This window comes from Mytilus galloprovincialis, chromosome 9 (genome assembly GCF_965363235.1).
Source record: "Mytilus galloprovincialis chromosome 9, xbMytGall1.hap1.1, whole genome shotgun sequence".
NCBI lineage: Eukaryota > Metazoa > Mollusca > Bivalvia > Mytilida > Mytilidae > Mytilus > Mytilus galloprovincialis.
The window spans coordinates 30,645,571-30,673,418 of NC_134846.1; the positions used below are offsets into that span (position 1 = coordinate 30,645,571).

General features: G+C 30.5%; 1 protein-coding gene across 2 annotated transcripts in view; it reads left to right on the forward strand.

The window, feature by feature from the left end:
* LOC143044790 (uncharacterized) overlaps nt 1-26,137 on the forward strand; it is a 27,551-nt gene extending 1,414 nt beyond the window's left edge. Inside the window, exons 2-12 of one of the 2 annotated variants that reach the window (XM_076216955.1) lie at nt 6,567-6,676; nt 8,699-8,812; nt 9,757-9,811; nt 11,208-11,311; nt 12,012-12,129; nt 13,291-13,357; nt 15,405-15,432; nt 19,129-19,291; nt 19,821-19,956; nt 20,911-21,113; nt 22,323-26,137. In XM_076216955.1, coding sequence (XP_076073070.1) covers nt 6,628-6,676; nt 8,699-8,812; nt 9,757-9,811; nt 11,208-11,311; nt 12,012-12,129; nt 13,291-13,357; nt 15,405-15,432; nt 19,129-19,291; nt 19,821-19,956; nt 20,911-21,113; nt 22,323-22,419 — 1,134 coding nt within the window. In that variant the 5' untranslated portion in view covers nt 6,567-6,627 and the 3' untranslated portion in view covers nt 22,420-26,137. Of the gene's footprint in view, nt 1-6,566; nt 6,677-8,698; nt 8,813-9,756; nt 9,812-11,207; nt 11,312-12,011; nt 12,130-13,290; nt 13,358-15,404; nt 15,433-19,128; nt 19,292-19,820; nt 19,957-20,910; nt 21,453-22,322 lie in introns of both variants that reach the window. The other variant, XM_076216954.1, reaches the window with a different exon arrangement.
* Nucleotides 26,138-27,848: the final 1,711 nt, after the last annotated feature.

The window sequence follows — 27,848 nt, forward strand, 5'->3', positions numbered from 1 at the left end:
CCTTATGATAAATGGTTATAAATCCTTCAATTTCAGTTATAAAATCTATTTTGCATTTAGGATAAGTCACTGTGCAGTTGTAAGTTTTGAAGTAACAACATGTTTGTTGTCCCCTGAAACAATCATTTTTAAAAAAGTAATAAATGCCCCTTTGAAGCATTAAAGATATGGAAAATGCTTAATACATTTGTAAGCGCTCTCATGTGTACAATTCTGGCCAGAATTTTATGAAACATATGTTTTTAGGTTTATATCAGCAATGTCTTGAATGAGTTCGAAAATCAGTGTTAATCAATAATTGAAAAGAGTTATGGCCGTTTAGAAATATTGATAATATGGAAAATTGCATTGTTAACGCTTTCATGTATATACAATTCTTCACAGATTTTTATGAAACCTGTACTGTAGGTTTATATCAGTGATCATGGTGATGTCTCAGACAAGTTTGAAAATCAGTGTTGAACAGTTATTTTGAAAAGAGTTATTCCCCTTAAATATAATTTTACTTGAGAATTTGCATTGTTTGCGGTCTGACATGTACAATTTTTAACAAATTCATGTAAAAAAGGTTAAAATATCACAGATAATTATGAAAATAATTGCCAGTCAAAATATTTTAAAGTGTTAACCCTCTTGGAAATATTTATATACATCAGAAATTGATCTCAAGTCTCAAACTCTCTGACTCATATAAGATCATTTTAAATAAAGGCAACAGTAGTATACCGCTGTTCAAAATTCATAAATCGATAGAGAAAAAAAACAAATCCGGGTTACAAACTAAAACTGAGGGAAACGTATCAAATATAAGAGAACTACGACACAACAGAGACACAACACCGAAATGTAACACACACAGAAACGAACTATAATGTAACAATGGCCATTTTCCTGACTTGGTACACAGCATTTTATGAAAAAATGGTGGGTTGAACCTGGTTTTGTGGCTTGCCAAACCTCCCGCTTTAATGGCAGTGTTAATTATAACATTAAAATGACAACATTACACGACAGGGTTACAAAAAATAAACAGATAAATGGGAGAAAACAGGTTTTTTTTTGTTTTTTTTGCATTGAGTTAAATTGGTTTTGAACAGACAAAAATCTGGACATTGAACCTTCGTTCTTTTATTATTACACAAGTGCTTTTTTACAAGGGGAAACCAACTTGAAACTGTAATAACAAGCATGTTTGTAAGTAAACATGTTTTAAATTTTTTTCCTCAATGCGCAGTGGATTCTATCTTCTATTATCCTGTCAAATTTTTTTTCAATCTGTTTCAATATTTTGCTTTTAATTGAAACTCTTCATTTGGTATAACAAAATAATTGTGGCCCATTGAGTCAGTGATTATCCAAAATTGTCAACCCGAGTAAGAGTTTTTCCCCTCTGGATAAAGCCCTCATGGAATAACCCTTATCTTACATGTAGGTTGACAATTTTGGATAATAAACTCCTCTGCTGGCCATATAATGTCAGTGATATTGTTGGCCTTAAATTAGTGAAGAATAAAGGCTTTTTCCCCTGAAGAAGAATCCCAATTTGAAAAAAAAATGGCTTAAACTTATTCCCAAAAAGACAACTTTTTTCCCAATCAGTGCAGTCTCAGTAGTAATTGTGCATGAATACAAACTGAAAAACACTCATTTATACATTTTTCATGCCTAAAATGACTATATGTTCAGATTTGAGGGTCTATTTATGTATCATTACTGACAAAAAGGGGTCTTATTTCAAAGCAGGGTTTGACTCTTGAAAGGGGGTCTGTAAATTGAAGTTTCAGTCAAATTCATGGTTTATTCTAAATTTCCCAATTTAATGAAAATTACGCATATTTTCCCAATAAAAAAGGGTAGAGGTAGTTTTGAAAAAAGCCAACAATATCACTGAATGTAGACATGTTGAAATCACTAGTTTGTGTTTCCTCTGATGGCATTATTATAGACAAAGTCACATTATTTCTTAGTAGAGAGGGGGTAGGAGGTGTCTTTGATCCCGAAATACCTGGCTCAAAAACACGAAATCATGAGGTCCAGAATTTAAATAAATCTAAATCCAGACATCCCAAAATTTGAAAAAAGAATTCCCGAATTCCGAAAGGGTCAATCCCTAAATCCTGAGCTTAAAAACACCTGATCCCAGAATCCTGATAAAGGTCCTATCCCCCCTCTTAGTACAAAACTGACATGTGTTTTAACACATTTATGAAAGGAGGAGATATAACTATGTCAGAATTCCCACAATAATAGTATCATTATAGTATGCCTGTTATTTTCCCTAATTACATGGATACAAAAATTTCAGCGTAAAATCAAACATTTGTTTTTTCAATACAAATTTTATTTATTACACTATTACTTATTACATTATGATATGGTACAAAAATCACCCAAAAAATTCAATTCAGTTTGTCCCAAGATAACTTTTAAAATGGTTATATCATTGAAAAAGCTCCAAATTATCTCCCTTTGCTGCAAAAATGCCATATTTTGGCATTAAAATTGAAATATCTTTGTTAACCCATCAGTGACCTATATTTTTTATTATTGTTTTCAAATAAGGTGTACATAAGCTAAATATTTGTAAAATTTTAGTGATTTCTGTAATTTAGTTCTTTTTTTATTCCAATATTACCTCTATTTCTCCTATTAGTTCAACAGAAAAAAAGGACATTAACAAAAATTAATGCTGCGAAAAATTCTTTCGAAGGCAGATTGTGAGCTTAAATGAACGGTGACCCCATTTTTTAATTTCATTTTTCTATTAAGTATATGATAAACATGATAAAGTTCATTTATAAAAAAATATAGCGAAATCCTATATTAGAAAAAAAAGATTTATACACGCGAGCCCCCTTAAGTTGTACAGTTGACTAATTGCACAGTATGATTGTACATGTTCATGTATACATTTGTAGGTAAAATTTCTGTCTGACCGATTAATTTTTTGTCTGAAATTTTGTTGGTCAGATTCAGTTTGGAATATACATTTGTATGCTGCACATAAATAATGACCATGATGACAGAATGAGACAGGGTTAACAAGTTTGCAAGTGCCCAACCCTCCCCAAATCTGGGATAGTGGTATAACATTACAACATAAGAACAAACTATCTATAATACTAAAATTACGAGGTCCAATTTGTCAGCCGTCATCACGTAAAAACGACGAATCAAAGAATTCAACTTTATATTCAACTATTATAGTACAAAGGTGTAAATTAAAAATTACACCACTCCAGGCCCTTTTGTTTTCCACGTAATTAATATTGCCAATAATTAGGAAGTTCCGGTTCGAGTCCGATACCGATACCAATAGTATAATCACCTGTTACCTATTACCTTATCTGTACCTTCCGCATCTGACAGGTGAGGCGCACCACCAAACGGTGTATTCAGGATTAATATGCTATATACACGGGTCATAATCACAGGGTTGGCACTACTAAATTGTCAAATTGTTACCTATTGTAGTATTTTAATCCGTAAGACTTTCTAAGATAACAATACGAATATTAAAAATCTGGACTAAAAATAAGTTTCAATTTGTTAGCGGGCATGACGTAAAACAGCGAATCAAAGAATTCAACTTTATTTATAACTAATATAGGACAATGCTGTTGATTAAAAAATACTCCATTCCAGGACCTTTTGTTTTCCAAATAATTAATATTACCAATAATTGATAAGTTCCAGTTCGACGGGTTCAAACAGAAAGATTTGAAAGCAGAGAAAATTGTGTATCTTATAATCGGCATGACTTTATCAGATGACAGTACTAATACTAAGATAAGGCTTGCGCATAGTTATATACTTTAATTCAGTCACGACCCGCGATATCACGGGTGTGTTCTAGTAATATTAAAATTTAGTTGCAAAAGGCTTATTTCATCAGATGTATACAAATAGAAATACATCTAACAGAAACTCAGACTGGACATGGACAGGTACTTATACATCGCAAAAACAAAAAGAAACTAAGTACAGATCAAAATACTAACAGTTACTTACAGCAAGTTCAAAGCCGATAACATTTAACAAATAATGAAAAAATTGTTGAACATTAGACTAAAATATCAATCGGTACACATTCAACATCCAAGTGATTTAGTGTAAAGATGTTGACCATTTTGGGTTTGATAAATGTATATTATTGGCATGATTGACAAAATTATGTGTTAAAAAATGCCACAGAGAAAAAGGAGTCTTTTGTAACCTTTTAAAATCACCATTGACCTAATTTTTACAGTCATGACAGTATATGATATATTTATGATATATTATTTAATTGTACTAAACCTATGGTTGCAAATTAAAACTGATTAGTTTTTAACGATTTGTCATGTGTGTATTGTTTACAATTGTACATGGTCATGACGGTATAACATGCAAGAGTTCATCTTACCTTGCCAGACAACCAATTAAAGATACCATTAACACATGTCATACATGTACTTACATCTTGTTATGTCGGCTGTCATTCCCAAGGCTTAACTAAACAGCCAGAGAAATTAGATTTCCTGTGAGGCATAATTAATAATTTATTGATTAGTTATCAAGATACAAACAATTGTTTAAATCAATTTGTCACCTCAATTGATTGTTTTAAGATTCAGTGTTAATAGAGAGAGCTATAAAATTAGACAATAAATCATTAAGGTTATGTAACCTGAAAATTTTTGTTCCGATTATTATGATTTTATTAAATTTTATCAATGAAAGATAAGTTACAGTGATTCGTAAAAGATTTCCATATTTTGTATTGTTATTGATTTAAAGACTTTTACTTACATATATGCGTGATATGTATGTACAATGTAATTGACATGATTAAGGCAGTGGATAATGAGAGCAAATGTATATGATTTAGAATTCTTAATGAGAAATTTTACCAGTGCATGACTTGGCTGCAAGTGTTCTCATAGAAATTTTCAGATTTTTATGACTGTATTAGGAAATCTGGCTTCCAACAATAAGAGTTGATTGGTTAATTGTTGGTATTTAATAAGCAACTCTTTCAGCTAAAGAAATTACATTATAATTGCTAACTTACATGTTTATTGTTAATTATACAAATGTAACTTGTAAAATCAAGCGCGGATCCAGAGGGGGCCGGGTTCCTGGGGTTGGAACCCCCCTTTTTTGGACGATCAATGCATTTGAATGGGGGATGTAGTTGGAACCCCCTTTTTTTAAATGGCTGGATCCGCCCCAGTATAACCAATGTCATCATGTTCATGTTTCAATGAGGTTAATATTTTCAATAGACATGTATGTCACAATGAACAATTGTTACAGAAATTCATTGTATACAATTAATTAATTGTATTATAAGGGGTTGATGATTTTTAAGTCATTAAGGTTGATAATCATGATAATGTCAATTGATATTTACATTTTATAGTTGTAAAGGGCTGATAATGTCTGTAGACATGTCATAGTCCTTAATGATGTCAAAAAACATGTGATAGTCTGATATGATATGTCAGTCATGTCAGTGGGATGATAATGTAAGAAGGATTGACACAACATGACATGTCAATGCAATTGGTTAAATTTCAAATTTGGTCATAATAAAAACTATGTACATACTGCATACCGGCATGACAGATTTTAACACAAAATATCATTTTCTGTTTAATGTATATATTTCTGATAAAAGATATATAATTTAAAAGATTTAAGGAAACTTAACCTGTGTACATCATTGTACACATCTCCGTAAAAAAAATTTCGATGTTGTTTAAAATTTGTCATTTCCTCACACCCACCCCATTTCAAATCATGGTTTCACATCTTATGAATTAAAATTGTATTAGGTACATTTAAACTACTGCCTTTTAAATATACAATGTCAGCCATTGTTCGTTATAAATCAGATTTAACTTTATTGAATGAACTATTTTGAGTTAAATGGATGTTTACACTAGGCCTACTTTTCATCTTTCTTTAACGACATATTTATATGTAATTAGTTACCCTTCCGTGAAATAGACAACATTATTTATCTATCTACTCTTAGAAAGGTGATCGTAACTTGTATTTTTTAACATGCATAAGGAAAACAAGATTTTGTATTTTATGTTCTTATTGAACAGGTGAAATTAAGAACAATTATTTTGGCAGTAACATTGTGCTTGTAGTAAAATATCTTTTCTACCTTTTACTGACTTGTCAGTTTAAAAATTGTATTTTTGCTAAATGAGGTAAGTGAATTGATTTTTTTATAAATAAGTGAAATGACATTTTATTATATAGAGATTGACCTGGATGGGCTCGTATTTTTGATTTTTTTGGGCCAATTTTGTCATTTTTTTTGGCCTGTTATTCTCTTCTTAATATTTTAGCATCCCACTTTCTGATTGTTTTCGCTATTGTTAATGTTTTAGAAGCCCCTTATTCTCTACGGGTATTTTCTATTCTGTATTATGCTAATGTTGTATTGCGATTTTCCTCTTTTTTATTCAACCTTATTATCATGATTAATGTTGCCCAAGATTTTTTATTCTTTTATACCAACTTATTAAATGTCATAATCATATGTCAACTTTTTTTTATTTTTGTAGATAGTGTTAACAAGTGGTGTTAGTTGAGAATGGCAACAGGAACCACTTGAGAAATCTGCAAATGGGAAGTTCACAATTAGCAATACTATTGGTGGTTCTTATTCGACAAGGTATTATACATGTACATTGTAATAATCATCTGCTGTTAAAGTACACACCATACAGTACACAAAAGGTGATTCCAAAAAATATCACTCTTCCATGTGACTTTTAACAGTGAATACTCATCATGATACTGATGTTTTTAAAGTGATCCAATTTAATCATCTACTGTTAAAGTACACACCATACAGTCAAGACAGTACACACAATTAAGTACACACACATTCACACCTGTCACACAGAATGTGATTCCGAAAAAATATCACTCTTCCAAGTGAATTTTAACAGCAAATACTTGCATTTTTATAGTAATCATACGGATTCATAGATACTTGTCTGTAAAAAATATTTATATTATACCCTAATATAACATGTGGCTTATATAATTGTTAAAAATCACCCTGATTAACAGTTATTAAATTAACAGTATTAAGAGTAAACTAAAGCTGAAACACCCTATAAGTCATGTAAGTACTGTAGATATTTGAAGTTGTAGTGTACTTACAATGTCAGAATGTCATCAAGTGTGTACAACTGTCAGACTTAGAGGTTATGATGGGAATTTCCTTTTAACGTATGGTAAAGACAGTACTAATTGGTTCTATATTGTTTCTTAAGGAGTTAAGTGTTAAGACGGAAACCTAATATTATAATCTTAACTTAGAGAAATATTGGTATTTTCTTACTGGTATTTAAAAGGGGATTTATCCATTGTTGTTTCCTCATTCAATTCTACCATTTTCAGTTATGAAACTTTCAAATTTTATTTCTATAGAATAAGGAGAGGTGCTATGATTTCCAACATTTGATTGCCAATTAGGCATGTTAGACAAGTACATGTATATTACTTAACATACTTCAATGTATATCATAACTTATATAAGTTTCACAGGAAACAATAAACAATTAAATTGAGAAAGGAAATTGAGAATGTGTCAAAGAGACAACAACCTGACCAAAGAGCAGAAAAGAGCCAAAGGCCAACAATCAATGACAATGGGTCTCCAAACAGTGAGAAAATCCCTCACCTGCAAATTTTTTGAATTGATGTGAATAATGACCTCTGAAGATTGACTTAAGGCAATCGTGAACCCAAATAGATTCATATAAATAGATAATAACAATTTGTCTACATAAGATTCACCAGTTGCACTCATATCAAAACATTTGGAAGGCCAAATAAAATATGAAATTTGAATGCATTTGAAAACCAACAAAATTTGTGCTGACTACGGCAGAAACAATCTTCATGTATTTGCCTGGATGGGAAAAAACCCTTAGTATTGTTAAAAACTGAACACTTATAAACTTATTACTGATAAAATTAAGTACTGGGTTTATGATATATCATTGGAAGAAATATTTACCTGCAGTGGCATCAGACCATTTGGTTGTAAAAACATGTTAAAGATACTAGGCTAATAATTGGTTAACCAGATACACATTTCATCTGCACAAGACTCATTTAGTCATCATTAGTTGTGTTAGAATGAAAACCATTGGAAGGCCACATCAAATACAAAGTTGAAAAGAATTAAAAACCGAAATATTTAAAAATGATGTGCCATATCTGGCTTCGGCAATCTATTTCTTGGTGTGAGGAAAAACCGTTGTGATCAATTTTTATGCCCCACCTACGATAGTAGAGGGGCATTATGTTTTCTGGTTTTTGCTTTTGTTTGTCTGTCCATTTGTCTGTCTGTTCGTCCTGCTTCAGATTAAAGTTTTAGGTCAAGGTAGTTTTTCAAGAAGTTGAAGTCCAATCAACTTGAAACTTAGTACACATGTTCCTTATGATGTGATCTTTCTAATTTTAATGCCAAATTAGAGTTTTTACCCCAATTTCACGGTCTACTGAACATAGAAAATTATATTGTGAGTGGGGCATCCATGTACTGGGGACACATTCTTGTTTAAAGTATTTTGAGTCATTTTACATTTTATAAACATTAGAATTACAGAACCAACCAAGAGCTCAGTTTTGAATTTTGATCATGAATTATGAATTTATGAATATTCCTATTTTTCAGTATACTCAGTATGTCAGAATGGAGACTGTGGATGGAAAGCTTCATGTGTGAACAAAAGTTGTGAATGTCCTGTCAACTATACAATATACTCAAACCAGTATGATTGTGTACAAAGTAAGAATGATAATACACGTTTGTGTCAAATTGAAATAAGAATGCTGACAAAATATAAACATGATAAACAAGCACATGTTAAAAACAAATATACAATAAAACATTGAATTAAAAAAAACTCTGAATATTAAGGTGGTACCTAACACTACAGGGAGATAACTCTGTAAAATCAGCTTAACGTTTTAATTATGTTGTGTTAAGGGAATATTAACCTTCTCAATGATCAAAATTAGTGTTTGTCAAATTGCTACATAAACAGTGTAATATTTCGGACAAAATGGTTGGTTCAAATTTTTTGAAATTTTTATATTTTTGTTAAAGGGTCAAAGTAAATAGTTGTCAAAATTTTATGAAAATTAAACGAGCCAAATTGATTTTAGTGAAAGTGTTGGGTACCACCTTAAGTGAGGGAGTTGCCCTCGAAAAGTAACCATTTCCTGTTGCTATGGTTATTTAGGATGGAAACGAAATAGTCTGTGATGATGAAGATTTAACAGAAGAAGCAGTAATGATGGTCTGATATTTATAATGCAAAAGTTCTTACAAATTGTTAAGTTTAATTGTTGTTATTCAAAAGTCCAATTATTTTAGGAGGGGTGAGATCACTAGATCATTAAGTCTTCACTTAGGTTGTGAGATCAAACTGGGTTGTGATCATTTAGATTTTAAAACCATGATTTTTACTTAATTCATGAAAATTGGTTCTTTCAAAGTTCATGTAACCTACAACTCTGATTTAAAAAATACCTATATGATCATGTTTTTTATCATGCAGCAGCAATATGTTGAAAACAATTCATTCTGATGACAGGATTAACTATATCATTTTTTTTCATATAAAAGGATGATCATAAAGATATAATTCACAGTGATAAATTGATCGTCGTTTGAGTAATTTGAAGATATTGTTGAACAAGTTTGAACTTTTAGTTTTTGTATTGCAGATGGTTGCACACAAGATGATTGTTTAGAATGTGATCCCCAGTTAGAATGTATCAGGTAATTTTAATATTTCCAAATATTTCTGATAAGTTGTTGAAAAAGGGGGAGGGAATTGTATACTATTCAATGAGTATCACTTACAAAAGGCTTTACATATATATCCAGTAAGAAATGATTCAGTTTTTAATTAAAAGATGCTATTTATGCAAATGTATTAAAAGAAGGTATTTGTATTTGGTAAACTATAATGAGAGACAGCAACTCTTCAACAGAAAAAGGAAAATAATTTAAATGGTCTAGGAATGTACAAAGGAAATTATTTACTGTGTGTACATATACATGATAAAAGAGACAGCTATCCATTATTAAAAACAAAAAAATCTGGAGGTCATCCTAAGGTCCTCTCTATAGTGCCTAACAAGATTTTGTGAGGTAGACGAAATTGACTTTAAAACGATCGTATTGACTTTTGATGTGCAGAAATAGGCAGATCGGACATATTTTGACTTTAGTTACTTACTTCTTAAGTTTGGGATTAATTGTAATCAACATATTCCAATGAGACTGAAAAATGCTTTTTTTTTATTATGATAAATAATAATTTTACCTGCCGTAGTCGTGCGTAAAATATATTTCGGTATTTCTCTTACAAAAATGACTTGTTTAATGGAACAAAACGTATTATTTGTAAACTTTCTTTTTACTCTTCACAATAGGCTTTTAAAAAATAACCTTTCAACTGTATATTCCGAAAATTTTGTGAAAATCGAATAAGTGGCAATTCTTACCTTTCATACCTTAACTTTCATTGATAAAACATAATATTGACTCGTCCAGTATCCAGTTTGAAGGTCATTTTAGTTACCGTACACATTCATGCACGTTCTAATTAATCAATAGTCATGTATGAAAAGCATAAACAAGTTTGAAGGTAAACTAATAACAACTTAATCCAATCAAATTGCCTACGATTCAATAACAATGACCAGTCCACATCATAAAAATGTATAGGGGTAAACTGGGTAGGGAGAAAATGTCAGATATACCAAGTTCATTATTTTGCAATAATGAGTAAAAATTTGTTAACCAATAGATTTGTTATAATTTCATAAACATGTCGTTATGTGTTGGTATAGTTTTTGGATCTTTCATTAGCGTATATAAGGCTGTAGAAAGTTTGGCCTTCAAAAGTCAACATAATCATTGACTTTATAAAGAAAATTCGCCTTTGAAAACATTCAATGTTACACAAATAATACGCGACAACAAAGCAAAATCATTTCTTAAAACACTGCAAAAAAAATAATTCTGATTGATGCAGTGGTATTGTCATAAATTGCACTGGAGTGAACAGTGGTACATCAAACGTCGAATTCCCTCACACAATGTTATCACACACTATAATAGCTTATTGTAGCATATAGTTATTTTTAGCTAATTTATTTCATTTCAGATGTTCCAAGTTTATAGATGAATTGACAAGAGAATGTTTAGATAAATGTGTGGGTGAAACAAAAGTTATCAGTGATGGGCTGCTGCACGGAAATGTTTGTAAACGTAAGTTTTTTTCCCCTGACATTTTGTTACCAAAATTAAAAGCTTTAAGAAGAAAAGTAAATATGGGGTAAGTGTCAATGAGAAATAACAAAAGATAAAATTGAGAATAGAAATGGTGAATGTGTCAAAGAGACAACAACCCGACCAAAGAGAAAATATTTGCTAAAAATAGTCATTTTGAAGAATCAATGTAACAGTTATAACAAAATGCCTGTACACATAGAATTCCCAGATTAAACAATTATCTATTTCTTTGCCATGCGTTCTTGTAATTATTTCTGTAAATTGAAAGAAAAAGAAAGCATTAAAAAGCAACAAAAAATCTGATTCCATTCCTAGAATGATGGATACTGCTGAAAGAGTTAGAATTAAGCTGCATTGTTTCAATAACAAATATTGTTTCATTATAAAGAAGTTGGAATATATATTATAAAACATAAAAATGTAGTATAAATTAAAAATGATTTTTATTTTCATCTAGTATTCTTATTGTTGAACTTTTTTGTAAATAAACAATTTGCTTTAGACTTGAATTTTAGTTTATTGAAGGACCTTTTGTCTGATTTTAAAAATATACTTAAAATTGTAAAAATATTTGAATTAGCTCTCTCCCTGATATAGTCTTTTTGTGCTCATACGATGAAAACTAAACATCAATCAATCAATCAATCAATCAATCATGATACATTATATATTTCAGAGACAGAATCTACAGACAGTACAGAGTTAATAATAGCTGTTGCATGTGGTGTAGCAGGAGGTGTAATACTATGTATAGTAGTCACATTGATATTCTACTGTCATTATAAACATACAAGGTAAGGGCTTTCATTTAAAATATTCATGAAACTAAGAGAAGGCACTTTCAAAGTTTGTTATTCCTCGACAAATACAAGTTTAGAATTTTTGTTGTACACAAAACCCACCTACAAATAGTTGAGATGCCTTCTCTTAGTCGCGTGTATATTTAAAGAGGGGCTTAAAGGGGGTGTATCTGCACGGAAGAACGAGAATTAAAATTGCCATTTCACGATGAACGAACAATTAAAAATTTCTTGCACGTTGATCTTTTTACCTATTTCACTAAACACGGTGAATAACGAACCTTTTTTACGGCTGCATGTAAAATAAAAATGGCAAAACACGTTGTACGAAAATAACCCTTTACCACCCTCTTTAAATGGCATAACCTTAAGTAGCTTCTCAAAATATGAATACTGGAGATCCATAAGAATCCATTAGGTAATAATTTTCAAAGGTTTTGTGTATCAGGGTCAAATTCAATTTCTAAGTGTTCAACCAAATGAAAGTTTTTTATAGTCTTGTGTGATGTTTTATCAAACTACAATAATACAATCATCTCAACTAATTAAAATGAGTACCCATGAAAACACACAATTCCACAGTTAAAGTCAATGAGAGGCATAGGAAAAACAAGCCAACAAAACCAAGAAAGACATAATATAGCGATCGATGTCGGACAAGCGTCTGTACATATATATGTATATATCAAAATTACCTTGATTTGAGACAAGTTGTGAATAAATGTAACTAAATATTAACTGAGATTTGATATTCACACCAAATTACTCACATTACAAATAGCAATGACGTGTCGACTAGGTCATCTACCAGTTGCTGATGCAGGTCGCCTCAACTTCTAGACAAATATGTGTTCTTTGGCTTATTTTTCAGAATTTGTGGGAAAGGCATTAAGTTTTTGTTGTTTCATGTACATCAAGCACCATTTGTGAAAATAAAAGTGATTGAATCTTGAAAGCAACAAAAAATTTTACATGATACAGACAGTTTTCACTGAAAATAATTCAAATAGTGTAAAAATATTAAATAAATCTGCTTTAATTTTTGTTTAAGATATTCTTTTTACCATTACAAATATGTCTTTTACTATTCAGAAGAAAAAAAAATCAGTCTTTTGTACTTGTTTATTTAATATTCTATCCATTTGACTTCCACAGAAAGAAGATAAACCTCCAGCAGCAGAAGTATAAACCGCAAAATATGCAATTAGGAAATCTAACACAGGTATGAGACAATTTTCCATTGAATAAATTTTTAATTCAGAAATGTGAATGAGATGTGCATTTTCCGGAAAATTGAAACAGGATTGATTGTGTAAAAAAAGGAAACCACAATTTTAATATTTGTATACTGCATTTATTGAAATTTAAAAAAAACAATTTTGACTAATTGTCCATTTTTCAACAATTTTAATAACAAATACAAACAACAATTTCATAATATGATATACATAGATAAGAGGGTTTAACATCAATCAGACAACAACCCAACAACACTAACAACACAAAATCGTCAAGAGGGCAACACTCAGTTGTTTGTACAATAAATCAAGCTCTACTTTACCCTTTAGTCACAGTTCTTTCTAAAAACTCATTTCTGGAATCATTAAAAAGTAATATCACAAAAAACTCTGAGGAAAATTCAAAACGGAAAGTCCCTAATCAAATGGCAAAATCAAAGGATGGACAACAACTGTCATATTCCTAACCCTTAAATTATAACCTACGGCAGGTTATTTCCCTTGTCGGGGAATATGTGGTCTTTTGCCTTTCAACATTCTTGTAATTTAACTTGAATATAAAACTGAAAATGTTTGTAAATTAAAGTAACATGTTGTTTTCTTTTTACTTCACACCAATGCTCATCCTCTGCAGCATACCAGTATGTTGCCATTATACTTTCCAACAAGGGAAATAATTCTTCTTCAGTTGTAATTTGAATCAGATTCCGGCTTTTTGAAGTGAGATCCTAGAAAGTTTGGTACTATTCAGTTTTCTCTAAATAAGAAATATGGTAGACTTGAAAATTATGAATTGTTTTCATTTTGCCACTGCAGATATTTGTAGAAAGCAAACCTGGAATACACTTCAAAAGTATTTCACTTAATATCATATGATTAGTTCTCCATTAATTTTAAACTGCACTTTTGGTGATTGATTTTTATGCCCCATTTATTATGCCCCATTTATGGGCATTATGTTTTCTGGTCTGTGCCTCCGTCCGTCAGTCGGACCGTTCGTTCGTCCCACTTCAGGTTAAAGTTTTTGGTCGAGGTAGTTTTTGATGAAGTTGAAGTCCAATCAACTTGAAATTAGTACACATGTTCCTTATGATATGATCTTTCTAATTTTAATGCCAAATTAGAGATTTTACCCCATTTTCACGGTCCACTGAACATAGAAAATGATGGTGCGGATGGGGCATCTGTGTACTTGGGACACATTCTTGTTTATATATAAAAGGTGCCATATTTTTCTGCCACTATTTAAACCATCTTTTCAATTTTGTTGTATTTTATCACAACACATAACTTTGACTTGATTATGATTATAACTCATGATTGGTTTTTATTGAAAGCAATGTACAAAAGTGTTCCAAAAACAATATACAATTATGGCCCGTTGAAGAGGTGAATATCCAAAATTGTCAACACGAGAAGGTTATTTTATTGAGGGCGCAGCCCGAAGTGAAATAACTTTTAAGGGTTGACAATTTTGGATATTCATCGACTATAAGGGGCCACAATTGTTTTATTATACCGAACTAACATTGGAAAGGCCTTTCGAACACTTCTTTGAACTTTACACAACAGCCAACACAAACACACAAGCTGAAAATACCTTTAACGGCTTTGTGTTCTAGAATTTCTCGAATGTACAACAAAGGTAGAATCTTTTTGTAAAATATTGATGGCCCTGAAAAGGACCGTTTATAAGAGACACGGCTGCTGGCACTCTTTTCATGACTACTGTCTTATTTCCATTTCTCTCGGTGGGCTTCCAGTGTAACGTGAACGCTGCCATTTTGTTTATTTACGTTTGTGACGTCATTTTCATGGGAGGTAACTCAAGTACAAATCAACAAACTGAAAAGGTTATTCACCGGTGAATAATAAGGTTATTCACCGCTGGTGCAAATTTTTATGGTTATTCGTCCTTCCTTGCAATTGAATGAAAAACAACTGAATTATTCCATGTCACGTGATAACGTTTCACCCAATAGAATTGTTTAAAATATATGTAAGGTATAATAATAGGGTTTATCATTTCAGATACCTGTGTTTGACAATAAAGGCTTTGGTAAGTTTTTATATTTCTGATACTTTGAAAAGAACATAGTATACAGGTGTTCAAGTTTAACTGAATATAACCTTATACGGTAAAATGAATTTAATCAAAGAAGATGTAAATTTATATAGAACTTTAACCTTAGGGAGGTTTTATTGCGTTGGAGGAGGGAGGAAAAGGATATCCAAATAAGTATTTTAGTAGTATTTCAGAAAGAGATACAATTTCCTAGATTTTATCAACACTTGTTTGATATAAAACATTTAAACATTATTGTTGATTGCATTATTAAAAAATTAAACAAGACTGCTTATTGCCTTAGTAAATATTTTTTCTAGACATTTGAATGTATTAGTATGATTATTTTAACAGGTAGGGTAAAGAAAGAACAAAAAGATGGTATATAATTCAATTTGACAGTTTTAGCACGCAACAGTTATAACACTACTTGAATTTCACATGACCCAGTTTTCTAGCATTACATAATCAATATCTGTAAAACTTACCAAATGATATTAGGTCATAAATACATCCCTCTAGACTGTCAATTGTAATATTTTAAGGAAAATTATAGATAAACACACCCTTTAGCTGTTAATGTATTGTTGATTCAATTGTTTTTTTTAAAACAATGTGCAATACAACTTTCCTAAATGGAAAATAATAATACATATTCTAAGAAATGTTGAAAATTAATTCTGTAGATTTGACAAACTCTGCATACAACTAACTCAAGCCTATAGGAGATATGCTGTTTCTTAATTAGTTGTTTGAGTGGTTCATCTTAAACTAAGTTGTCTTCAAAAAGTAGTACCCCATGAATAGTAATGACACCAGAGTATTCACGAAAACATTTAATCTCCAATAATTGTCTAGGATTGTCAGTTTTCCTAACGAAGATGTTTTTTTTCCTGGCCCTTCAGCTTCCTCCACCTGGCTATTAAAACTGGCCTCATCTAAATAGTCTTAAAAATCGCATTAAAACACCAAAAATAAATCAATCAATCTTGTATTATTACACTTGCAAGAAATGCATACTTCCTTGAAATCTGTAATCTGTCTTTGGAAGAAAAAAAAAAATGAAATTTTTATGCCCCACCTACGATAGTAGAGGGGCATTATGGTTTCTGGTCTGTGTGTACCTTCGTTCGTTTGTTTGTCAGTTTGTTCGTCCGTCTGTCCCGCTTCAGGTTAAGGTATTTGGTCAAGGTAGTTTTTGATGAAGTTGAAGTCCAATCAAATTGAAACTTAGTACACATGTTCCCTATGATATGATCTTTCTAATTTTAATGCCAAATTAGAGTTTTTACCCCAATTTTACGGTCCACTGAACATTGAAAATGATAGTGCAAGTGGGGCATCAGTGTACTGGGGACACATTCTTGTTTTTCATATTTTATATCATTATGACAGTTAAATTTTGAATTTTAGGCAAAAGATCAGAGGTTTCAAATTTATATTTATAAGCATTCCTCTTCATGACATGATAGCTTAAATCTGCAATCTTCCACTTCTTTCATTTGAAACAAGCATGTTTGTAATAAGAATGAATAATTTTTTGTGTGCTTTTAATATGAAGACTGTTTTGTTTAAAACAAAAATAACAGTTTTGAATAATTATTTTGCTGGTGATATGTCATGTATGTAGAAAAAAATAACCATGATGCCAAATTCAAAATTTGGTACAATAAGCTTTTATTTCATAATGAAATATTCTAGTTTTAATAAGTAATAAGTTTTTATTTCATAATGAAATATTCTAGTTTTAATAAGTAATAAGTTTTTATTTCATAATGAAATATTCTAGTTTTAATAAGTAATAAGTTTTTATTTCATAATTAAATATTCTAGTTTTAATAAGTAATAAGTTTTTATTTCATAATGAAATATTCTAGTTTTAATAAGAAATAAGTTTTTATTTCATAATGAAATCTTCTAGTTTTAAGGGTTAATTTCATACAATGGCTTGTGCAAATATAACACAAATGAATAATTATGCTTTTCTAAAAACAAGACTAATGGGTGTACAGTTTGATTCCAATATCGGCAAAAATAATGCAATTTGTAAGAAATGTACTGATGGATAAAGAACATATTGATTGATTGATTTGTGTTTGCTAAGTGCTACATTGATCACAGCCAAAAGTCTATATTGTGGCTAATATTAAGGTGGTACCTAACACTACAGGGAGATAACTCTGTAAAATCACCTAAACGTTTTAATGATGTTGTGCTTTTAAGGGAATATTAAGCTTCTCAATTATCAAAATTAGTGTTTGTCAAACTGCTATATAACCAGTGTAATTTTTCTGATAAAATACTTGGTTCAATTTTTTTGAAATTTTTATATTTTTGTCAAACATTTTTTTGTCAAAGGGTCAAAGTAAATACTTTGTCAAAATTTTATGAAAATTAAACAAGCTAAATTAATTTTAGTGAAAGTGTTGGGTACCACCTTAATAGCTTTCTAATTTAAAAAAATGAACTTAATGTCAGGTTTTATTTTGAACTGGTATTTATGTTATGTATATTGTAGTATACATTTTCCCAATTTATATATAGTACAATGTATCTATTTTTTCATTGTAAACATACACATGTACTCATATGTAGCTTTGATAAACAAATAATCACTCATATTATCATATACATGTAGCATGTTATATCTAATGCATATTCAGTATCAACTTTTCTGTCCAAATAGATCCTGAAATGTTTGAATGAATTGTTCCTAATTTGTTCTTTTTCTTTATATTGCATGTCTATTTAGAACTGGACTTTTCTGAACCAGTTAGTATATGCTGTGTACAGTTCATTATTATGTATGAATAAAATAATTTTAAGATATTAATACCACAACGAGATTTTGGCTCATATAACCAATAAACACTCGTACAGAATTTTAATCTAGCTATTTATTACCATTGCATCGATGATATTCATGATTACATTTAATGTTGCATTATTTGGACACAAGTTGCTTGTTAAGTATTGTGAATTAATGATTTTTTTTTACAGATCTATGTTAAGATGACCTACTAGTCAAATGCGATTTGTTAAAATATATTTTTCACTCTTTTGATCTTTTGAAAAATGTTGTTTGTGCTGTATTTAGACCTGTCTACAACGAAATTTGTAACATGCACATGTATAAAAATTGCGTTTTTTTATCCAACGCAATCGTAGGTTTAAACATTGTTATCAACTTAGACTTGTTAAGATTTCTTTTTGTATACTCTTATCATATTTAGTACATTGTGCTATTTTAAAATTTTATTAAGAAAATAATAAGATAAAATCAAAACAGCAAGAAGGTAAATACATATAAGTTAAAAAAATATGTGGGGAGCTATGTTACCAAAAGAGCCTAAAATTAATGGTAGAAACAGTCTCAAGATAAAAAGAGGTTTAAGATACCAAAAGAAAAATATGGAAGTTAAAAATTAGGATAGAAATACACGAAATACTATACAGAAACCTAAAGATATAGCAACACATATAATAAAACCAAATCTAAAAGCGGAGGTCAAACTCAGTTCTATTATTTCATAGATCACTGATTGTGTCTTTGACATAATGTCCTATGAACACATATTCTTGTTTTAATTTCAATTTTTATTAATTTAGAAAACATGCATATGATTAATATTTTAGTTTTTAAATTTAAACTGGTTTCACTTAAGTACTATAATATCTATCTAATTGCAGAGAATGATGTTTTGATGGGATCCAGTGCAATAGATAATGAAAACTACAACAAAGAACTACAAAAACTGATGCCACAAGCACCAACCTTATTAGCAATACTTAACAATATCAGATCTCGTCTCCGTTCCATGGATTTGAATGATCCACGTGTTCCTACTTACAGGTAAAAAATTGTCTAGTCAAAGTAAAGGCACTTTTTACTAAAACATCACACCAGCCTATTAAATGTATCTAGCTAATCAGACATTTCTTATACATTTCATAAAAAAATGTAAGCATATAACATTTATAAGATACATATAGGACAAACAAAATCCTTAATGGGTTTGACTGAAAAAATGCCAGACTACGATGACAACAACGATAGCTATGATGACGAAGACGTGATAATTTTTTGCAGGTGTATTAAAAATGAGAAATGAGTACACTTCTGAACCACATCAACAAATGACAACCACTGAACATTATTCTCCTGACTTTGGACAGGTGCAAATAAATGCAGCAAGTTTTTAACATTTTAATAAGTACCAACCTTCACCCTTACCGAAACAGTATTGTAACATCATAACATAGAAAAACACAATATAAAATATCAATCTGAGATACATGTTTATGATGTGGTGATAATAATCATAATTTAACTGCAAGATAAATTGACTGATCTGTTTTTTATCTATTTTACATATTAACAGAGGTGTAATTCACCAGCTGTGTAGAGTATTGGTGCTATTAAACAAAACAGACCCTAGAGCCAGTATTCCATCAGATGCCCCAGGACTACTTCAATGGGCCCAACAAATGTTAGAAGACTACCAGATGGATGTAGAGGTATATGTATTTTTTTTTACACAAAGAAACATCAAAATTTCGAAACATAAACCGTTAGAAATGTAAAAACAAAAATTCTTGAAGGTCTGTGGAAATATGAAAAAAACAATACTTTTAAAACTAAAAAATCAGTATTTAGAAAAAGAAAAAAATGTCAATGGATGGTCAAATTCAAAGACAACTGGCAACCCCATGGCCATAAGTAAAAAAGCTGGTACAAATAGTAAAGGTGATCTTTACTTGCTTACATCCAAGTCAGGGTTGTGATGGCTAGTTTGAAATTTGAAATCATATCACTATAACTTTCATAGCAATCTCCACAACACAATCAAATTTAAGATTCAATGGTAGAGTTTCCTTAAACTATATATAGTCATGGAATATCTTAACTGACAGTTGTAAAAAAAAATTCTTATGTTTTGATATTTTTGGAGATATTATATTATAAATGACTTATAGTGTTGGTGTCAGTGAAATTTATAACCAGTACTGTTGTGCTTCAACAGATGTTTCACTATTGTTTAGTTGATTTTAACTTTCTAATTGAGTTTTTAAGCCCCATTTAAGGGCATTATGTTTTCTGGTCTGTGTGTCCGTCTGTCTGTTCGTCCCGCTCCAGGTTAAAGTTTTTTTTCGAGGTAGTTTTTGATGAAGTTGAAGTCCAATCAACTTGAAACTTAGTTCACATGTTCCCTATGATATGAACCTTCTTATTCTAATGCCAAATTAGAGGTTTTACCCCATTTTTACGGTCTACTGAACATAGAAAGTGGTAGTGCGAATGTGGCATCCGTTTACTAGGGACACATTCTTGTAAGACATATTTTTGACACAGATATTTTAATTGTTGGAACAACATTTGCCCGTAGTCTAGTGAGTCTCACTATATATTATGGATTGTCAACTCCTGTCTGAAGTGTCTGATATAAGTAAATTATTTTATTTTGTTTGTAGGATCAGCATCTGTCTGGAGGGTCAGACGAGACACCCGTCAGCAAGATCTCTTACATAGATGTTCCTATTGAGCAACAGAAATCTCACCAATATGCCGTGCCCCAACTCAACAAAGCAACAAAAGAGGAGGAGCGACCCGTCCATCATCATCAACCATTTCATCATAGTCAACAAAGTTCCCTGTCTCACCATTCTGATACTGGGTATTATAGCAGTACTCCCGTCCCTGTGGAATATCGCAGCACCACTCTACCGCATGCACAGATCAATTCATCATTCACCACATTCACTTCCAAAAAACAGAAAAAGCATGATCCTCGGCTTGTTCGTAGCTCTACTAATATTGCGCAATACCCCAGGGACAATTCACAGGGTTATTTTGCTAATGGACGGTATTATGATCCTTCACCGAAACCTGAAGTTTATGCACCTGCAAGTTCTTACAGTGATCGTGACAATAAGGTCATGTCCACATTTCTTTCAGATCTTCCACAGGACCCAGGTTCTAGTGTGTCATCATCAGATAGCTCATTATATGTTGAGTATGTTGCTTGTTTAAGTTTACAATTTAATTTTTTAAAAGATATTTTAAACTATTTTATTTTTCATGGAGAGAGGTCAAAATAGCTTTGTAGATGATATTTGGTTCCGTCATTTTGCTGAAAAAGGCATACAAGCCTACCGGTATATATGACATTTATATTTCTATAAAATTTGATCTTTTGGTTCACCTTTATCCACGAAAAGTACAAAAATTTGTTTTTAACGTATAAAAATGAATCTGTAGTTACTTATATTTTAGAAAGAAAATGTTAGCTTATCTCACATAATGCCAAGAATTATTTCATCATAGGGATATCATATTCATTGGCTGAGCTTTGGTGTAAGCTTTAATATTGTGTTTGGTTTGGTAACACTAATGTGTGTGTGGTGTGTTTTCATTCCTTAATTTAATACTATTAATAGTACTTTTAAATTTTAAATAGCAAAATGTGTGAAAACAGAATAAAAGCATTATTATTTGTTTTTTCATCATCAAAGAGAATTTGCAGCCATACAAATTAGAATGTAGTGAAAACATTGGCAATTTTGTCCACCTTTAATTTTTACATTATATGATTTTAATTTTGTATTTTTTAAATTTAGTTACAAAAGCAAACAACACTTACAAGTGAAAATTATTCTCAATCATTTAAATGTTTTAACAGTGTTTAAACTTTGAGAGAAAATGGAGAACTGCATCCAGGAGTCAGTTTAACACAATAAAAATTATGACTAAGATTGATCGTATGTAAATTGAAATGTTCACAACCATAATCATTCTTAGTCATAAGTCTTTTTGTGAAACCGATTTATGACCTCTTTAACCTGAGTTTTATGTTCAATTTGAAAATATGTAAATTTTTTTGCAGTGCTGAAGAAAATGATAACAATGACCTTGACAGTTTACCAGAAGACGAGGTATTACCATTCGATCCTGAGGAAGCAACAGATCCTGTGGAGGTTTGACATCAGAGTCAATCAAACGTTTTGTCTTCTGCTGAAAATTGACATTTTTCTCTAGCTGCAAATTGTGATATACAGATCTTTTCAGAGAATTTATTGGTGCAAACTTTTTCAGGGATTTTATTTTTGTAGCAAAAACATTTGACTGTGTGCAAAATATATCTTTGTTTACTCTCACTCACCGATTTATGTTATGTTTTAACTAACAAGAGTGTCTGGAGGTCAGCTTTTTCTGCTGGACGATACATTCTTCTTAATATAATAATTTGTATTATGTGTAAAATTTTCAAAACCATTCACATTATCATTGTGATTGGTTTAAAAACAGTATAAATAATGAAAATTCAACCAATGACATAACATTATTTTAATTTTGATGCAGAAATAATGATTCTCCTCATAGGACTTTAGATTCTGAAAAGACGAATTGAATAATATTGTTGTATTGTATCAATCCTATTAAAATTAAAGTAGTAGTAATAGTTTGAATTCACTCAGTCACAAAGCTCTTACAATATTCCCTGAGCTTGCTCGCATTTCAATTACTCTACATCATAAAAATATAACAGCTTAAATTGTGTTATATGAACTTTTTTCTTTTTACATGTAGTTCGAATCTCATCACTTTGTATCAGAGTATAAGTTTTTTGTTTTGTAGAAAAAATAATATAACCTTTTTGCAATATTAATGTTTTTCTTCAGAATGCTAAGATGTTTCAGTTGTATGAGTATATTTGTATATACATATTTGGATTAAAAAGTTTATGAGCGGGTGAAAAGTGTTTGAAATATAAAAATGAACATGTACAAATCATGAATTTTTAGTAATAAAGCATTTCTATTAGTCAATGCTGGTAATTAAAATTTTTGACCTGTACCAAACATTAGCTTTTCAATCTTGACTTTTGTAGATTACGATTGTGATCATTGAAGTGTGCCTCTTTATTTGGGAGGGAACCCACCAAACTTGGGATGGGAGAGTTATATCTGGGAGAAAAAAAAATTTTTAAATAAATGTAACCAATATTTTTTTGCTAACATTGAAATAAATTTTACAAAATTTTCTGATGAAAGGAATGTTTTGGATTGTTTTTGGGATCCAGAAGCACTCTACGTCTATTGCTAAATTGGCATAGCAAATCTATACATTCTTGTAGCTGATTAAATATGTATTTCATAATAGCCATTTTTTTAAAATTGTTATTAAACTTTTTATCCATTTATAGAAACTATAAATACTGTAAATTCAGAAATTTTTGCAATGTTTTTATTATTGCAAAAAAATGCAACAGGGTTATAATGGCAGTAATTTAAATATGCATTTTGAAATTTTTTATATGAATTAAACAGGAATTTTCTCAATATCGCAAAAAATAAAATAGCATTTTAGTCTAAAATGACAGAATCGCAATAATAAATGCACATATAATCCCATTAATTTCTGAATTTACTGTATGACTAGTATTTTAATTATACGTTTTTAGGAAATAAATAATGGATTCATGGCATCAATTGATATATATTTCTTTTTTCAACATACAACACGAATTATTGTGATAGATCAGTATTTTAGTAGGTGTAACAATTAGTGTCTTTTTTATAAATTTGTGTAAATAAAAACTTTTAAAAATATTTTTTATTTATGTTAGAATCTGTTTTATGTTCATTTGCATATCTTAAATTGAATTGGTATCCTGATTTTGTTTTAAGTCAAATTTTAATACACAATTTTGTACTTTTTTACAATTTCCATGAAATTTTGCTATTAATGTAAAGAAATGGTAAATTATTGAAATGTTCCATGTTGAAGTTAAATATAAATACTATAAAATAATAATTTTATACATATATAAGCGGAAGCATTATGATAAATGCATGAAAATGAAAAGACCAAGAATACAATAATTACCAAGAACAAAATAGTTGATTTTATACAGATGTGAAACTCAGGATATCAATTCAAATTGTTAAAATCAAAATGATCTTATGAATTTTTATTTTAGTTTTATGTCTACAAATTGTAAAACTTTACATATGTACATAAATTTTGCTAGCTTGTTTTTAATGGTATTGGTTGTATTTTTTAAGGGTATATTTAAATCAGATATGTACGCAATATTGTCAAGATGTATTTTTAGTTTTCATGACATTCCATTACAGGAGTCTAAACCAGAATTAATCATGCATTCATTTAAAAAAAGCCCCAATTGTTCTCTATGCAAGGCAGACATTGTAAAATTTCATAAATCTTCAATGTTGTAAACAAATTCTGGATGGCTTTTCCTTTTTATACCAAGTATATTCTAGTGAAACTAATTCTATAAGAAATCTTTTAAAAAAGCACAAAGGAATACTATATAAGGGTCTTTACTAGATGTAACTGCTGGCAGTTTTTTACCCTTAAAAAAGCAGATGAGGATTCAGGATTTTGAAAAAGGGGGCCCTCCAACTAGCCAATGATGGAGTAGAACATGTGAATAAGTCCATGCATTAACAATATATGTAGCTCCATAAGGACCTCCTCCCTCAATCCAATTCTGAAAAACTTTTTTTTCAATTTAACAGTAGACTAGAAATTCATAGATTTGTGCTCAGGGGTCGAATTTCAGCATTTTTTTTGTACTGGCCAGCCGGACCAGTGGACTGAAAATATACTGGTCCAGCTCCAAATCTACTGGTCCTGCAAAACTGACATTCATTTGACAAACACTAAATTATATCAATGATAGATGTTTACTTTTATTTTCATGCTTTCTTCTACATTTGAATATACAGACAAGCAAGTCCAGTGCTTTACAGAATGTAACTTTAAATTTTAAATTTTAAATTTAAATCTAGGTCTGTCACTGCCAATTTTTCACGTATACAATTCATTACATTGCGATCGACTCTATCATTTATCCATTCGCGATCTTTTTCACCGGATTTTTTTATATTTACGTTTCTTATTTTGTCAATTTCTGATCTTCTTTTGAATGTCACTATTTTTTGTGTCCGGTGGTATACTTTTTTCCAAAAATTTCCACATTTTGTCTTGTTGTGAAGGACGCTCACCCAAGATATTGATAAACTTGATAATTGTAAAACTTAGTACCCCAATTTCTGTGTAATTGATTTTGCAGGACATTTTTTTGTAGGCCATGCAATCAGTTATTTTTATCGACACTAAAATTTCGACTGGTCCTCCGGACCACCAGCTGATAAAATCTACTGGTCCGATGCAAATTCTACTGGTACCGGACCAGCGTTAATTTCGACCCCTGTTTATGCTTGCATTTATTATTGCTATTATAAATGTTGAACCATGTTAAAAAGATACAAGATTTATTATTCTAATTTCAGGAAAATTTATAAAAAATAAGTGTGACCAAACTTATTTTAGTTTTCAGAAACCTATCCCATAGCAATTTTGAGCAATAATAAAAATATTACTGAATTTTAAATACTTGTTTTTCACTATGCATTTTTTAAGTGGTTCACTTGACACTTCAGGGATTTCTTCTTGTTGTACATTTTCAAATAAATGCTTAAAGGTTGTGATTGTAAGTTGTTTTTAAGCTAATTGTTCTTATTTATATGGGGTAAACATTTAAAACCGTAAATTTTACATATCAGTACTTGTTCAACATCGGTGCTAAATTATACTTTTTCTCTATGCTGCAAACCATAATGTTCATTAACAGCTGTCAGCTTTGCAATAATAAAATGTGTAACCAAACAATATTAGCATTTATTTTCTTGTGTCTTTCCAATATTTTAAGTATGTTAAACTTTCAGAAAAAATGGTCCAATCTTGTATATATACATGTATATATATTGTATTGCAAACAAATGTCAAAAAAATTTGGACTATCTTATTGAAACTTTATGAATAAAAGTTAATGTGGGTATGCATGCCATCAGTGAGACAGCAGCCAAGTAACAATTAATTACCAATAAATGGAAAACAGAATAAAATTGAGAATAGAATTTGAAATGGGGAATGTGTCAAAGAAGCAACTACCCGACCATAGAGCAGACAACAGCCGAATGCCACCAATGGTTCTTCTAATCAATGCCGCAATAAAGTCCTGAATCTTAACGTCCTTCAGCTGGACCCTAAACAAATATTATTTTACTAGTTCACTGATAATGGACTTCATACTAATCTCCGAATTATACACAAGAAACTAAAATTTATACAAGACTAACAAAGGCCAGAGGCTCCTGACTTGGGACAGGTGCAAAAATGCAGCAGGGTTAAACATGTTTATTGAGATTTCAACCCTCCCCCTATACCTTTAGCCAATGTGGAAAAAAACAATATACGCAGGCCACCAAAACTCAGAAGTCTTCAATATGATGAAGGCATAACTTTTCAATCAGTTTAATTTAGGTCTAGAGCTGGCATGTCAGTTACTGCTAGTAGTCTTTAGTTAATTTATGTATCATTATAATTTTGCTTAGTTTCTTTTGTTACCTATTCTGGCATCAGACTCAGACTTCTTTAAGGTGGTACCCAACACTTTCACTAAAATTAATTTGGCTCGTTTAATTTTCATAAAATTGTGTCAAATTATTTAACTTTGACCCTTTAACAAAAATATAAAATTTTCAAAAATTTTGAACCAACCATTTTGTCAGAAAAATTACACTGGTTATATAGCAGTTTGACAAACACCAATTTTGATCATTGAGAAGCTTAATATTACTTTTCCAACACAACGTAATTAAAACGTTTAGCTAACTTTACAGAGTTATCTCCCTGTAGTGTTAGGTACCACCTTAAAACTGACTTTTACTGTGCGTTTTGCTGTTTTTATATTTCTACATTGGCTAGAGGTATTAGGGGAGGGTTGAGATCTAAAAAAAAAACATGTTTATTTCCACTTCATTTTTGCGCCTGTCCCAATTAAGAAGCCTCTAACCTTTGTTATTTATATTACAAATTTTATATACCATGTGTTTTACTCATTAACATATTTAAACAAACTCATCCTTCGGATTCGTTTGTTTAAATATGTTAACTCGTAAGAACCATGGTATATATAGTACTTAGTCTTGTATGTTTTTAACTTTAGTTCATTTAATTACATATTTCGTAGTTAAGTAAGATGTCCATTATCACTGTACTAGTACACATTTTTGTTTAGGGGCCAGCTGAAGCACTCCATCCTGGTGCAGGATTTTCTCAGTGTTGAAGATCCATTGGTGGCCTTCGGCTGTTTTCTGCTCTTTGGTTAGGTTGTTGTCTCTTTGACACATTCCTTATTTCCATTCTCAATTTTATTCAATGATAGAAGTGTACAATATACAGTACTACATAAAAAGGACCACACATAGGCTTCTATCAATGGGCAAATAATCTGACAAAAATAGGCAAACTAACTAAAGACAAAAAGTAACAAACAACACATATTCCAAATAACCATACATTTGTAAATCAGGCACCA